Here is a 16,449-nt window from a genome sequence, read left to right as displayed (position 1 = left end):
AAACTGTTTTTGCAAAGTCACTTTGGAACAAGCCACTTCAGTTTCCTCAAATATCAGGTGAGGGATAATTATAGCTTACAGGAACGTATAAGGCTGCACTGATGTTCCTACAACGCCACGAGACCTGCTAAGTCTTTGTAGGGAACAATGCTCTATAACATTATTATAGTTATACCCTGCTGCTCCTTATTATAGATGACTAGTTAATGCTCCTAAAATGTCAGCTTTCTTTGGAGGAGTAAATATTAATTCATTAGTTTGCTCATTAAACTTCCTTGAGAAGCAAAGAAATGGCAGTTTATGCCCTCCCCAATACATATGAACTGTAGCACAGATATTAAGGATGTGACCACAGCACAACAGTAAGTCAAAGTCAAACCAAATAAACCAAAAGTTTTGCAGTAAGATGCAATCTTCTTCTGTATGTGTATCACACTGGCAGTCGCTTTCCATTTTGGACAGTGTTAAGCATCACTGACAAGTGTTTATTTGCCTAATGACTAAAAAAGAAGCAACGTAAGTAATTCAAACTTTTAAAAAACAACGAAACAAAGTCACAGATACCCTTTCTTCAAATCTCTTAATGCTCTCTTTCCGAAAGAAAATAAACGAATTTCCCTTTCTTTAAAAGGCCAATACCAATGCCAGCTAAGAACATTCTCTAGTGCTAGTTTAAAGGCAACTTTGAAGTTCCCAAAATAGTTACTTGTATAGGTGTTGATTCCCAAAGCAAAAAGATTACAGAAATTCAAACAGAATATAGTATTACTCAGTTTAAGAAAGAGCTTTAAAAAGACCTGATAAAAGAGAATGAGTGGGAATTCTAATCTGCTCTAAGTCAGATCTGGACAATTTTAAATTTAAATTGCTGCTTTAGCATCAACCTTCAATTTTATACGTAATGCACGTCTTAAATTTTTTTTTTCTATAGATATTGAGTTTCTTGGTCAGTTGGTATGTTTTTCAATTGGTAAGAACTCTGATTAGCAAGAGAAGCAGTAATGGGCAATTATGGCATAGGATATGGCAAGCCTGAGTCTGGATTTGGGAATAGTGTCCCCTTGTTTTAGCAAATCCCACTTTTGTTGAAGGAAGCCACACTAAGTAATTTTTTGGCTGCTGGTGGCAAGAGGGGTGTAAATAAAAATGTGCGGTAGTTCTTTCCACAAGAGGGAAATCTTTGTCTACATAACATCCCTACGTCTGACAAATTACTAGGGCATCTGCTCGCTGTCTTCTGTAAGCAAACTCTTGGCTTGGTATTAACCAAACCTGACAAATCATGAGCTAGGTGCTGTTTCCGATCAAGCCATGGAAGAACGAAGACACTAACACCCAAAAGACATGAACCGTAGAGACCACCAAGTAAAATAACTACAAAAGCATAAGCATTAAGAAGCACGACGTGGGGGAGCTGGTGAGAGCACATATGAAGAATTTGCCAGAACTTGCGCACAGAAAAGAATAAAGACCGGTGGGGAATAATTTACAGACTCTGCTCCCACAACTTGTTACCTTGAAGATTTAAAAGAAAAAAAAAAAAAAAAGATTTGAAATTCTAGCAGGATACAGAACCTGGCCGCAGAGGCTATATAAAGGAAAAGTAACATAGAAACATTACAGGTGAAGGAATAGGGTATCCTGAGAAAAGCAAGAGTTGCCTGTTAAAACTTTATTCTTAAGATTTGCAAATTTATATTGAACTAACAAAAAAAGCCAACTGTAGCTGACAATGTTTGCCTTCTAAACTCTCTCCAGGCCACCAGACCAAGAATATCACCAGAAAAAATCAGGAGTTAAATTATAGTTAGAAAAGGGGAGAAAAGTAAGGTAGGACATTAAATTTTTATTCTGAAATTATCTCTGGCCACGACAATAAAATGTAACAAATATTCACTGAACAGTCTTACTCCTGTCTTCAGCTGTACAATACATACAGTATCATAGAACTGGCCACTAGGATTAAAATCCACCAGAACATATTTCATGTTAAGTGGCGACAGCAGCATCTCACAGAAATGTTTACATACATATGTACACAGTCCACATTCAACCATTTTCACATATTTTCAGTACACACAGTTGCAGCATATTTCAGTCACGTGTCTAAGATGTTGCTCGATAAAAACCCAAGCCACTGCCTAGACAGAACTGTAGCAGTTGAGCTGAGTATAATTACAATTAATTTTATATATGTCCATAGCAGAGAGATGTACAAGCCCCTAAGAAACAGAGTTGACAAATACTTTTTTTTTAAATGCTACCACAGCATTATGTTGGGCGATATTAAAACCTTTACCAACCAAATCAGTTTTTTTTTTTTTAAGTCTTCTGCTTACCAGAAATATTCTTGATGAGAAAAATTACAAAAATGAATGCTCTCTTTAAAATAATTCACACTTTGAAGATTCCAATATGGCCCAATGCTACTGATGCCTAAAGTGTTGCCTAACCTCCTGATGGAGTCCTTTAACACGACTCCAAACCACCCATTAAGTTTAAAAGTGGCTTAAGTGCCTTGCACCCAAATTGTAAAAATCCCTGGCCATCCGTACTAGAGCCAGGCACATATAAAAGGAATGCACTTTGGTTCATACCAAATGCCCTGGGATTAATCACACTATAAAATTAAATGGTTTGAGGTAAATTTTTACAAATACAGTTGATTTTTGTCTAGTGTTACCATAACAAAAAAATATCATTTAAAAAATCAGTCTGATGTTAAGATACAACAAAGACCATCTTTAACCCCTTAAACATAGGAATTTCCTGTGTAACTAACCAAATGGTTACCTTTTTCAATGCCTGATGACGATTCACGCCTTATGGTTTCTATTAAGGCCTGTAAGTAACTGGATATTTAAGACAGATGTATCTGTGCAGAGCTGGGTTCCATCCTTACTGCCGGGTATTCAAAGAGTTAAAGAGGCCAAAAAATGCATGCCCTACAACATGGCATTCAGAACAAAAGGCACATTGTTAACACTAAGGGCACAACTTCTCCTCTACTGTTGATCTGCACTGTCCTGCATCACGGTGCTGTTCCCCTGTCGTAGCAACGCACTTAAGAGGTGATGCGCACTGTGGAGGTGCCAGAAACGGAGCCAGATGAGACTGCAACCAAAGACAAGACACTGTGCTAGTCTGAAATCTGAAAACAGCTCAGACATCCCTAGACACTGGTAACCTGTGAGACCAAGGACTGTTTCCAGGCCAACTCCTAGTAGCCTATTAGAGCCCTTCATTTGTTTTCAAATCACAGAGATGCAACGTTTTTCTTTTTTTGATATAAATAAGCCAGAATTTTTTAAAAGCAGCCCTACCACTGAACACTGAACCTAGTGGCTCTTATGAATGAAGTAAATCTCACCGTATTTGGAGGGCGGGGGCATAGCGCTGCCCATTATAGTTTGGCTTCAAAGTTTCCGGTTGCATTTGTGAATATCATCACAAATGCACTGTTGGCATCTTAAGTACCAGTTTTATGTGGTGGGGAAAAGACAAGCAGTACTAGTCCATTTATAAATTTTCACATGTATTTTATAGGGAAATCGCTATCAATGGCAGGCTCAGGTTCACGTAAACCTAAATGTGAAAATGAGGGTGGATATGGAAGAGGAGAACTGCGAGGGAAAAACAGCCTTTATGTTTTTGTTTTAAAGAAGCTAACCATCATTCAGAGGCTTATGGTTTTACAAAGCCACCATACCAAGTCTTACACTTCTTATGCCTTTTAAGTCAAAATTTTAATAATAAATACACAATCTTTAAATTCTATAAGCCACTGATTGGGGGTATCGTCACATGAGCATCATTTAAAAAGCAACTTACTAACATATTATTGCACTTCCACAGATTACACAGAAATGTGTACAACAGGCTAAAGAATCTGACTAGGGGAAAGAAGCTATAATCTCTAAGTACAGAAGTACAAATTAATTTATCAGTGACACCCTTAAATAGTAAAGCAAATATCAACATCACTATCTTATTAATAAGCTAATCTTATTACTGTTTTTTGGCAAATATCTGTAATATTTCCTGAGCGTTTTCTCCATCAAACGACAAAGCCTCAAGATAAGAGTTTTGTTCAAAACTACTTTCTTTTTTCTTTTTTCCTAAGTAAGAGAAACTGTAGGACTAATATTAAAAGAACTTAAACCGGAAACTTTCCTGGCCTCGCTGGGGACCATGCTTTAAGTACTTGTAAATCAATTTACAGGCAATACAATAATATCTGTGCATATAAAAGAGTATTTATCCTAATTTATACTACCCAAAACCTATTGTCCAAACAGGCAAAAAAATCTTTCTATATTAAATTGCACATACTAAAAAATTTCTTCCACGTGCCTTGAAATTGATAAATATCACTGCTCATACATTAGTGATAAAATACTTAATTTTTCACTTTGAAAATAATTATTATTCAGAGACGAAAATATTCTTTTACCTCTCAGTTAACTTTTCCAGGTAAAGTGTCATTCCCACAAATACAGTCAGTGCAATCCAAAAGAAAGTAAACTAGAGGAATGCGATCCGTGATTTTCCTAATGATGCAAGTAAGTCAAACCATTTAACTTGAGATTGAACTTTTCCTCCTTTAACTACGTTGTTTAAATTGACCTCACTGAAAAGTCACAATGACTTCTGTTCAGCAAGAGGATTTTCAAGCATCTTTCTTTTTAAAGAAAGAGTTGATGCTTTCCCAGGCGAAGAGAACCTTACAGTGGCACCTGAAAAGTGTGAACTCACTCTAACTTGCTAAACCTTCTTTGGAACTATGGAAATCCCCACCTTAAGTAGCTAGGCTGCTGTTCTTTTTTAAACTGGGATATGAAAACAATGGTCATAATCACAGCTGAAATGTCTCTCTTCTGTATTAACAGTCTGGGATATCTATGTGAAGGAAGGAAAAAAAAAACCTGAATGCAAGCAACAGATGTGTAGTGAAAGAGGAACAGAGAGGAGAAAAGCAAAGAGGAGGAACAGTTTATGGAATACATTTTTGTATTTAGGTGCAAAACCAATTCCGTACTATGAGGCTTCTTTACAAACAGGTCGCTGATCATATTAGAAAATTTGGAGGAACGCACACGTCTCCATTTATCCACCCAGGTCTGCTTGGCCAGCTTTTAGGAAGTCAGAATGCTAAGTGGGCATGTCAACTTGGGGACTTTGTGTTTGTCTGACCACTAGTTTAGGAAAAAATTCTCTGAGGTCATGTCTGCTCATTAATCATTTTTGTCCTGGCCATTCTTCTCCCACCCTCACTACCACCCACGTCACTTATGGGAAACGGAAGCAGGACGTGCTACACCTGTGCGTGAACCAGGAGCATGGCGAGGGAAGGGGGACCTTCCGGGGGGGCAACTGCCTGGGGGAGAATATACTATGAACCATAGAAACAGTGAATGTCTTTGACACCAATCTGTAAATGCGCAGCAGTCACGAAGTAATCAATGGCCTGCCACTGATGTTTATTACTCTGCCACACTAAATACAGTAAGGCTCATCATACTTTTAGAACACAAAAACAGTTTCAGGAAGTATAAAAACTTAAAGCATTGTCCCCATGTATTTTATAAAAACAAAATGAACAACTTTCTTACGTTAAAATAAGTGCTGAAAAGATACAAATGAGTTGAGTTATTGAGCAAATAAAAACAGGTCTGAGCTACTCCTTTTCAACCCAGTAAGGCTCAGCAACGTCGTATCTTTCAGATTACCCAGCATCAGGGGACTCAGCTCAGCTAACCAGTTTTGGCAACACTGTCCTCTGCTGAATATTCCCATTGGCATCTGTCATCTGTGCCAAATTAGTCCTCAGTTTGGAAGCTGAGCTGGAAGGTGGAGGTAACTTGGAAATGGATGTGATAGCACCAGTGCTCTCGGTTATCCTTTTCACTGACGTCTTCTCCCCAGTGGGAGGCTTTGGCAACCGCCTCCTCAGCCAGGGATGCCGTAAAGCCTGGCCAGGGGTCATGCGAACCGCAGGATCCCATTCTAAACACTGTTTCAAGAAGTCAAGGAAAAGGGGATCGTCACACCCCTTCAGTGCATTCCCCCACTCTCTGCTCTCCGGTGGGCCCCTCAGTTTCCCCCTCCTGGAACGGCCTCCATTGAGAACCACAGAGCCATCTGAGAGTGTCGTGACAGTGCAGTAACGGGGATAACCCTTGGAGCTCACAAAATTTTTGGCTCGTTTGGATGCATCCAGCAGTTTCTGGGAGGGCATGCCCAACAGTTCAATCATACAAGCCAGCTGGTCCCCTTCATCTTCCCCAGGCAAGAGGGGGTAACCGGTCAGGAGCTCTGCTAAAATGCAACCCAGGCTCCACATATCAATGGGCATGCCGTATCTGGCGCCAAGGATCACTTCCGGAGCCCGGTAAAAACGGGACTGAATGTACGTGTAGACGCGCTGATGCTCATAACAACTGGAGCCAAAATCGATCACTTTAATACCACTTCTACCCTGCTGCTTTAATAAAATGTTCTCGGGCTTAAGGTCACAGTGAATTATTCTGTTTTTGTGCAAAGCATCCAAGCACTGCAGAATCGAGTGGGCAAACTTGCGAACCAAAGGCAGGCTGAAGCCCTGGAACTTATTCTTCTTGATGAGCTCATAGAGGTTCATGCTCAGCAGCTCGAACGTCATGCAGATGTGGTTTCGGAAGGTGAAATTCTCCAGCATGTGGATGACATTCATGGTGTTGTCCTTGTCCTGCTTCCGCAGGTGTTCCAGGATCCGAATCTCCTCTGCTGCCTGCCGGTGGAAACGCTTCTCGTTCCGCACCATCTTCAGGGCCACGTGCTGGTGGACCTTGTGGTCATAGGCCTTGACCACCTGCCCAAAGCTTCCCTTCCCAATGACCTTGAGGACCTCGTACCTGTAAGCCACGTGATCGTGGGGCACCTGCACGTATGATCCCTGGTCATCATCATAGCCACCATTGTTGGGCCCACCTGTCATGCCCTGGCGCTTCTTTGCGTTTGGACCCAAGAAGTATATTTCAGGGTAGCTGAAAATCTCGTGGTGTTCAAAGGTGGTTAGTTTTTGCATGTATTGCTTCATTGCTTGTTCGGGTGTCATGGGGGTGGCTTTCACCTTCCCCATGCCTTCCATAGACTTCAGAGAGGTGGAGCTCCCCTGCCGCCTATGGATGCTCTCCAGCTGCCGCTCCGGCACTACCGGCAAGCCCGTCTTACCCACTGTCGTAAGCCCGTTTGGTTGTGTCGTGAGCACTGTCCGCTTGTTACTATTATCCTCAAACAGCTGCTGAACCTGGATCTGTCCGTGGCTGTGGCTGCCGACATGTAAGTGATCGTTCATTGTGTGCTTACTGCCGCCAATCTGGAATTCAGAAAGCAAACGTGAATACAACGGAAGAGGTCTGTCTGTTCAAATGGGGTATTTTTTAAGTCAGCCCCCACCCCACCTTTACAGTCCAAATCAGGTTCGCTAAATGGAAAGAGCTGTACGCCCAGGAGGGACCTCATGAACACCCCGACAGGGAGAGTGGATATGGTGCTGACAGTCTCTGATTAAATAAAGGAAAAAGACTAGTAGACTTGGGAAGGCTAGGAAACTTGGGATCCTGAAAAAAGGGACCCCATAAATGCCATACCTACCACACCCCGGATCTTTACAGTAGGTTCCCTGTGGAGGCAGAGGCATCTGTCTTGTTCATTGGTCTACACCTAACACTTAGCACAGGGCCCGGCACACCCCAGGTGTTCCACTCAACCCGTAGGTAAAATGAAACAGGATACAGAAAAAGCTGGAACATGTCATCTTTGTGCTGGCTCCACCTCCTCCAGATCACAGCCCCTTTCACACTTCATTTATTCTCTATTACCACGAGGGCAGAGACCATAGCTGTCTTGTTCACTACTCTCTCTCCCATGTCTAGCTAGTTCGATTCTGAAAACACTAGTGTCTTCCATTCTTGATCTTCTCCACTACTTGGAAAACCGACTACACCTAGGAAGATGTATGATCCACTGACAAAAAAATGTGCACTTTTAGGCTTGAAAGATTCCCATGTGGATATGCATTGTAGAATCTTGTAAACTCCTAATCTATTTTTAAAAAATTTCTGGGCTTCATAGACTGTGATGACCATTTAAGGCCATTCAGCCCAACAAACCAACCACCACAGTTTGGGGCCTTCCTTTGGTCAATGGCTCCACTCTCTTAACAGTGTATTTCTGTGGGCTGCTGGGATACTCAGCTTTCCAACAAGGAACACAAAGTAGCGACTTCTATTTCAGGCACACATACCATCCCTGAACATTCTTGTCTAAACAAAACTGATGGTGCAAGCCAAGGGGCCCCCAGTCTTCTACCAAGAATCTGCTTGGGATTTCCTTCAAGTATTATTATTGCAAAGATGTGAGGGGTGGGAGAGCACTAGCAGCCAGGATCCCCTGGGTTAGGAATTCTTCCCAGCCTCAGGCAACCACTCAGAAGTCTTAATGCATCCTGCTTGGTGATTTCTGTGTAAATCTTAAAGATCAATTTGTCATTCACAACCCATCTCATTCACTCGACCGGTATTAGCTAAGGTCTAGGCACAGAAGTGGCAGAGTCCCTGCCCTTTAGGAGCTTATAATCCATTAGCTGAAATCACATGCCAACAGTATTTTTTCTGTTAGTTTCTTTCTGAATCCTACCTTTTGGGCTCTATATACTACCAAAGAATAAAAACAGTCTGTATAGGTAACACAGCAATTCAAAAAATGGCTCAGAATCACCCGGATTATAAACTGAAATTTCAAGTCCTCCTTAGCAGCCGACCAAGACCTTTGAATTTTCTTTAACTGACATGTAGCCTGCACAGTGACTATATAAGGAGTGGGCTTTCTCTCTGCTTGCTTCTAATAAAACAGAGTAGAATACTGTATAGTACCTGGGCCTGTCTGAAGTGTGATTTCCTAGATTGAGAGATTTTACTACTCAGGCCAATTTTTTGAAGACTTCTGATCAAACCCTTTTATTAAAGTCATTGATGATATTTCATGCTAAGTGATCTTTTGTCGGGTAGCTGGACAGGTTATTTTATGCCCATTCTATGCCAAAAGCAGAACAGTCCATAAAAATGAATTAGGAACTCATGAGTATATAGAAAAGTAGAACAGGCCTGTCCACAGCTTTCGTTCCCAAGTCCTACTCTCTGTACCCCTCCTCCCCACTGTGATCTTTCAAGCACCAGGAAATAGAAAGATCTGAAATTTGAAATACCTCTCTTCTAGAGAACCATTCTCTTCAGGGTGGGAAAGAGTGATTCAAAAGAAAAACCCCGCTACAAAAAGCATGAGGCTTCACTAGGGACAAAATTAACCTTGAGGCTTTAGGAACTCCTACAAGATAGCAACGCAAAGCATTTTGAGCATCAGAAATTCACTCCAATTATTCCAACAGCAATCTTAATGTTTTGCACAATTAAAATACAATCACACAAATTTAATTACTAGAGCCAAAGAGGGCTTGACAATTAACTATCAACTCCTGTCTCTCCGACTGCCTTCTCTCGGTCTTCTCAGCTGTCTCGACTATTAGCTCACTTACCCTTGGATGGGTTCAGGGGTTCCTCAGCATTCAAGCCTCAACTCCCCTGGCCTCTTAATTCCCATAATTCTCCTTAGTTGATCCTGACCACAGCCAGGGCTTCAGCAAGCACCCAAGGACTGACGAGTTCACAGCTCCACTTCCAGCTCAGGCCTGCCTGATCTGGTCTCCTGAGCCCAGGACCCTTGTGTCCAACGACAGATCAGCCGCCTTCCCCACAGGCAATTCAAACTGAACTCATGATTTTCCTTCCCAAACCGCTTCCTCCTCCCATACCCTCAATTTCTGATAAACAAAAGGCTTCTCTTCCACATAGTCACTCAAGCTTGAACATCTGGAAATCCTTCTGAGTGTCTCCCTCACCTTCTGAGTCCCCAATAAGCGTTGCTGTCTCTCTATCCTACTCCCTCTCCGCTGACCGGGCCTCACCGCCCGCCCACTCCTGAGGTCTCTCACTGGGACAACCCAAGCAGACTCCTCACATGGCCCTGTGCTTCTCAGTCTAGAATTCCTCAAATCACCTTCTCCAAAGTACTTAGAGAGTTGTCATTGAAAAGTGTCAATCTGACACTGACCTCCCTTTTGCTCAAGGCCCACATCTGCACCCCATTTCCACAATTAACCCAAGAATTTACAGGCCAGGACACCAGGTTCTAAAATGTAGCACATAAATGTCCTCAGTCCTTCCTTCCAATGTCATCTACCACTGTTACAATTCTGAGAGTAACAAAGCTGGGTTCCCCAAGACCTGTGGAAACACCATGTCCTCTTATGCTCCTCTGCTTTTGGTGAGGTCATGTTTCACAATGGTTACAAGTCGAGGCCTATTCAATTAAACACACGGGGGATGAAGCCTAGCTCTGTCACTTACTAGAAGTGCGACCTTGGGCAATTCATCTCTCGGAACCTCAGTAGGCTTGTCTGTAAAAAGGCAACAGAGCTCCTCATCAGAGCTATAGGATTAAATACGTTAAATAAAATGTATAAAGTGCTTAGTAAAGAAGAGCTGTTATCATCCTTCCCAAAGGCTGCTTGGAATCTCCTTCCTCACTATGTCTCCATGGCAAACTCCCACTCAGCCTTCAGGGTCCAGTTCAACTCTCACCTCTTCTGTGAAACTTCCCCTTTCCTTGCTCTCTTGCAGACCACTGTTAACACCTATTTCATCTTATTGCAAGTGTTTTAACACCTAATGTACCCACCTGGCTGTGAGCAATTCCAGGGCAGGGTCACCTCTTATCTTTGTAAGTCCCTATTAACATAAACCCAGACATACAGTAAGCACTCGGTAAATATCTGTTGAATGGAAGAACACAGGTCAATAAATCCTTGTTAACTGATACCTCTCTGAATTGTATTTGGGAACTACTCTTGTACCTTCATAAGAACACAGGAAGTTAATGCCCAGGGAATTAGGGATGGCCCTAGCGACCCAAGTCACAAGACCTTAGGTTAGGCTCACAGTGCATCAGCAGAGACTTAAAGGCAAATGATAGCCAGTTAAAAGGTACCTGTAGCAGGTCAGTTAAACACCTAAAAGCAATGTGTGGAATCTTAACAACTTTCCAGCGTTAAGGAGATTCTGTTGAGAGGCTATAGAAAAGAAGGTCTTTGATCTCAAATACTGTAGGACTCGAAAATCACAATGAAATACAGAAGCGCAATTAGCTGATTTATTAAAAACAAAAGGTGGGGGGAGATTTAGAGGAGCCACGGTATTTCCAGAACACGTATGCCAGGCCTACATAACCGTAAGAATATTAAAAGCCCCTTACTCTCAGCCTCTTGAGGTCTGAGCACGTGGCTTATTCCTGTTTGCCACTGCTCATCTAGCATGGTTGTCACATTTAAAAATATACACAGAGCGAATGCAATTGTTAGATATGTACAACGTAGGGGTTAAAACAGAGACCTACAAAAGCCTTCTCTGACCATGAAATAGTTCAGTATTAAAAATTATATAAGAACAATAGTCTAACCAGCTTAATCTCTTCCAACAATAAAGTAGAAAATAGGAGACTGTGTTAACATTTTGGAGCATTTGAAAACTTCCCTGAGGTCATCTTAGAAATGCTGTACAGTGTTATGGGAACAGAATTGAGTGCAAAAAGGTTGGAATTTTGGCTCCTCCTCAAACACAGAGAGCCTGTGTGGCTCTGAGTCAAATATCTACTTTTTCTTCTTCAAAATATTACTATTTTTTTAAATGAGAATACTCATTCTTCTTTTTTTAATCCCAATTATTTTATAAAGGTAAAGCTGGTAACTAGAGACTGCTGTAAACATTAGAACAGTTATGAAAGTGATAAAATACTAATATTTGGGAATTAAGTATATTATTATTTCCAATACAACATCAAAAGAAAAAAAAATCTTAATAGGAATCCACACAGTGACTGGGTACACTATTCAGACAAACAGAAATAAACAGAACAACTACATATACAATAATATATCCATGGAGACAGGGAACAAAAGGGCAATGGACTAAATAAATTCCAAAGTTCATCCTCTTTATAATCATATATTTACCCTCCTGTATATACTTTACAAGCGGAAATGTGGACAAGCTCCTGTGACAAGATCATTCTTCTCTCCTTAATACCCTTTTCCCCCTTATTCTAAACCCAAGTGTAATTGCTGTGGAAGAAACAACTAAAAACTTACAAGCACCTGAAAGACACACGGGACTATGGCTCTGCAAAAGTTCCTGCATTTGTAATGAAATGAACACAACTTCCTAGGAGAAGTGATGTCAAGCAAGAGGTAGAAGCTAGGCTCAGGAAGGCCTGGCTTTAGCTCCAGCCTTGATAGGAACTGCCTAGGGAATCTTGACCAAACCAGTTAACCTGTCAGACTGTTTCCTCATCTGAAAAATGAAGGAGTAGCACCAGAAAAATACTGTGTTGTTTTTTTTTTAAAAACTTCCCTTTTCTACAAAATCTGCAATGTTGTGCAAATAAAATCAAAACTAACCACAATCAAAATCTAACTTTACGCTTTCCAAACCAAGTTTCCAACGATCAATAACAGCACGGGGATTTCAACTGGAAGTTTAAAACAGGTAAATCAGCCAGATACCACAGCAAAACACAAGCATCCATTGCTGGGAGTCCTGAGAAGGAACGTCACATTTTTTTCATCTCTGGTGCACCACGGCCTGTTCCTGCAGTGGACACCTTTTGTTTTCTCTAATCTGATTACATATTTCTATTGGAGAAAGGCTCTGATCTAAGAAAGCCCACTCTTGGAATCCAGATGAAAAACCTAGTACTTCCTTCCCAGGGCACATCAGGTCACGTGATTACATCCACACACACGGAAAAAAGTGGATGCTGTATTTTAAAATTCTCAGATGATTCCAAACCAAACAAACCAACCAACCCAAACCCCTAAAACTAATGGCAATTCCTCAACTAAAACGTCACCATAACAGGAACGTTCAACCATAAGGTATCAACCAGCCTACTTGACAAATTCTCTTCCACCATCAACAGTGCAACACAGATCAGTTAACTTCTGTGTAATGAATTCTCAGCCCCTGGTCACATGTTTGGAGGGGGGAGGGTAGGGAGAAGGAAGAGAGAGAAGGGAGGGAGGGAGAGAATGAATATCTAACAGAACGGTTTCCTATAAAACTGGTACCCATCTGTCCAGGTCTAAGGGGAGATACCCCACTGGAGCCATCCTCTCACAAAGTCTCCTCTAATAAAGAAGTTTCCCCATAACACATGACCCTCAGAGCTGCATCTCTGTAGGCTGGAAATGGCCTTTTTCTACAAGAACTCAACTTTCGCTAGGCAAATGAAGCCATATCCCTACCAAGCATCCCTCACACAGAACCACCTTAGGCCATTCCTATGGAGGATCCAATCGGAAATAAGACCTGGGAAACCGTCAGCTCCTCCAGAAGTGCACACCTTCTCTAAGCTGGCAGTCACCTTCCAAGGGCGATCTCTGGGAGCTGAGAAAAGGTACATGCTGAAGTCAAATCCAGTTTGCCAATCGGCAGCCACTAGTCCCGCGATGGGCTGTCCCCTCCCTCTCCACCTACAGAGGGACCGCAGCACCTGCCGGGTGCCCTTCCCTTCTCACTTCCAAAGCAAAGCCAGCTCTTTCCTTTTGAATAATATCCAAATGCAGAATCCTACAGGGGTGGCTGGTTGTTTTGACTGCTGCTGTGGCTCTTATTTTTGTTAATGTTAATTACAATTTCTGTTGTGCTCAAACCTGTAGCACTCATAAAACATGCTTCCACACGCGGGGGACAATTGGCGGTGCTCCCTGCTGGCTGGAGCCAGGCCTGGGAGGCTCTTTGGGGGATCGATTTTCCGGGCAGGACAGCCTGACTGTCCCCTAACACATATCTGTTCTATAAATACCCACTACCCAGTGGTTGGGGGGAGGGGAGGGGAGGGGCTGGGGGATGTTTACCCGGTCAAGGAAAGGAGCTCTGGAAAGCAACGACGAAAAAGGAGGGAAAAAAGAAGGAAAGCAGCAAGGAGGAAGTTCCGAGGAAGAGGAGCGCAGGGGTGGGCGGGCTTCGGAGGGGAAGTGAGGGGCCCACGCCACGAATCTTCCTTTGTGGCTGCAGCTCTCGGTTCGCCCAAGTTGCATAGGGTGGCGTCCAGGAGAGGCCACTAGCCAGGGGCGTGGAGATACTCGCACTTCGACCTCTCTTCTCCCGGCGTCAGAACCCCACAAGTCCGGGTGTTTATGCCCCGGGCCCCTCCCGCACCCCTGCCCCCCCCCCCCCCCACCGCGGCCTCCCGCGGGGCTGGGTCTCACCGTGTGGGCTGCGGCGGCCGCGTTGCTGGCCCGGAGAGGCGGCAGGGCGATCGGGGAGGGCGGGCCGGTCCCCACTCCGCTCCGGGGAGCCCCCGCACCGAGCCCCGGGGAAGCCTGAAGCTGACGAACGGCGCTGTCCCCTCCTCTGCCTGGGAGCCACGCACGGGAGGAGACAAAAGAGGGTCAGGGGGGAGAAAGTCACCCAGAACCCGTCGCCCCGCCCCACCCCTCTGGGTAGCTAACCCCGCTCTCCCTGAGAGAGAGACGGGACGGTAAAAACGGGCGTCCGGGGAAATGAAAGGGCGCCCGGGTCACGGATCCCCGGCGCGCACCCCCAGGCGGGGCTCGGGCAGCTGCAAAGTTAAGTCGGGCGCCGGCGCTCGAGTTCGCGACCCCGCGGCGGGGCCGGGCTGGGCCGGGGCCGGGCGGCCCACGTTGCAAGCGGCCACAGGCCGGGAAAGGGGTTGGACCGCCGACAAGGGCGCGACGGCCTGCCTCGCCGGGCCCCGGGCGGGGGCAGGCCCGGGACGGCCCTCGCCGGCCGGGTCGGAGGGCTCCACTCGCAGGAGCCCCGGGGCCGGGGTGCAACAATGAGCGGAGCCGAGGCGAGGGCGCGCCGTCCGCCCCGGGGCCCCGCCACCGCGCAGACTTTGTTCGAGGTCCCGCAGGCAGCGGGCGCCCGCGCCACGAGGGCTGGACCCGGGGCGCGCGGGGTGCCGCCGGGGGCGGGCGCCGGGGGCGGCGTGGCGGCCAGGCCCTGCTTACCGGTCGGGTAGGCGGCGGGAGCGGCGGCCGAAGGTTTCCTGGTTAACATGGCCGCTGGAGAAGAAAATGCATTTCAGGGCTGCCGTCTCCGCCGCCGCCGCCCGTCCTGCTGCTACTTCTCGCGGCCGCCGCCGCCTCCGGGTCGCCCCTCTCGCGGGTCTCCGGCGCTTCCTCGCCGCCTCGCGTCAGCTACAGCCAGACACACACAGTCCGCTGCATCCCCGCGGCCCGGGCCCGCCGCCGCGAGTCCCCCGCTCTCCTCCTCGCCGCCGCCGCCGCCGCCGCCGTCCTCCTCTTCCTCGGGCGGCTGCAGCACCCCCCGGCCCGTGCACATGCCTCGCCCTCCCCTGCGCGCCGCTGGCCTCCCCGAGTCCCTCACATAGGGCGCGGGGGAGCGGGCTGCGCCGCCAGGACCGACTCGCTCGGGAGCCTCCTCCCGGGCTCGCGCGCGCGCGCCCCCGCGCACACTCGCACTGGCGCCCGCGCGCGGCGCGGCCCGGGAGGGCAGCCCCGCCCCCGCTCCCCTCCGCCGCGGGTGCAGGCCCCGCCCCCGGGCTCCCCCCCGGCTGAGCCACACACGCTCACGTACACCCCACCCCCACCCAGCCACCCTCCGGAGTCCCTACCCCACCCAGTCATCTGCATAGCCACCCCTCCACTCCCCGGAAAAGTCTGCAGTCTCCGCTCGGCCTCCGCCTCCCCCTCCGGCCATCTGCGCGGCTCCCCTCGGCTCCCCTCGGCCCCGCTCGGCTCCCCTCCCAACGACCTTTTCCCCTCCGCGGCCTCCAGCCCCTGCAGCACCCCGCCTTTTTTCCCCCCAGCGCAACCTACCACTGCTTCCCTCCACCGAAATCTCTGCAGAGACCCCTCCCCTTCCACGAGCGCCCCGAAACACATACATTTGCAGCTTCCTGAACCCAATGGCTGCTCACAGACAATACTGTCCCCTCCTTCCTGGTCCCAGTGGCTTAACCACCCCGTCTCCCCATTTTATCATGTAAAAAAACTTAGTTGTGCGAGGGTCACCTCGGTAAGTCAAGCCCGAAGGAGGGCCGCAGCTTAGCTTGGTGAACCCCCCCCCGAGCGTGGGCGAGGGAGGGGGCTGCCCTCCCACCTCCACCTCCACGACACACACCCTCCCCGATTTACTGACACCAAGTGACCGCTTGCCAGTCTCTAGGACAGGGGAGGCAGAGAGGCGCTCGTGGATGGCTGCTGGGGAAGCAGTTGTCTGTAGGTTGCTAGGCAAAAATAAACATCAGAGACACCTCCCATTTCCTTACAACTCCGAGCCTTTTCCCGGCGCGGCCACTGGGAGAGAC

The 16,449-nt window shown here is 46.3% G+C and overlaps 1 protein-coding gene across 2 annotated transcripts; it reads right to left on the bottom strand.

Annotated features, from left to right (window-relative positions):
- Positions 1-1,826: 1,826 nt before the first annotated feature.
- Positions 1,827-15,515, bottom strand: DYRK2 (dual specificity tyrosine phosphorylation regulated kinase 2). 2 transcript variants are annotated; one of them, XM_043564844.1, is made up of 3 exons: positions 15,128-15,515; positions 14,363-14,511; positions 1,827-7,357 (listed from the first exon to the last, which is right to left on the bottom strand). In XM_043564844.1, exons 1-3 carry the CDS (start codon positions 15,174-15,176, stop codon positions 5,750-5,752), a joined length of 1,806 nt encoding a protein of 601 aa, XP_043420779.1. In that variant the 5' UTR covers positions 15,177-15,515; the 3' UTR covers positions 1,827-5,749. The 2 variants fall into 2 exon arrangements, with proteins under 2 accessions (XP_043420779.1, XP_043420780.1); XM_043564845.1 differs by lacking the exon at positions 15,128-15,515 and adding an exon at positions 10,777-10,826 and having other exon boundaries at positions 14,363-14,475.
- Positions 15,516-16,449: the final 934 nt, after the last annotated feature.

Source organism: Prionailurus bengalensis, chromosome B4 (genome assembly GCF_016509475.1).
Source record: "Prionailurus bengalensis isolate Pbe53 chromosome B4, Fcat_Pben_1.1_paternal_pri, whole genome shotgun sequence".
NCBI classification, from domain to species: domain Eukaryota; kingdom Metazoa; phylum Chordata; class Mammalia; order Carnivora; family Felidae; genus Prionailurus; species Prionailurus bengalensis.
The sequence above is the reverse complement of the archived record's forward strand: the minus strand, read 5'-3'. Positions and strand labels throughout refer to the sequence as shown.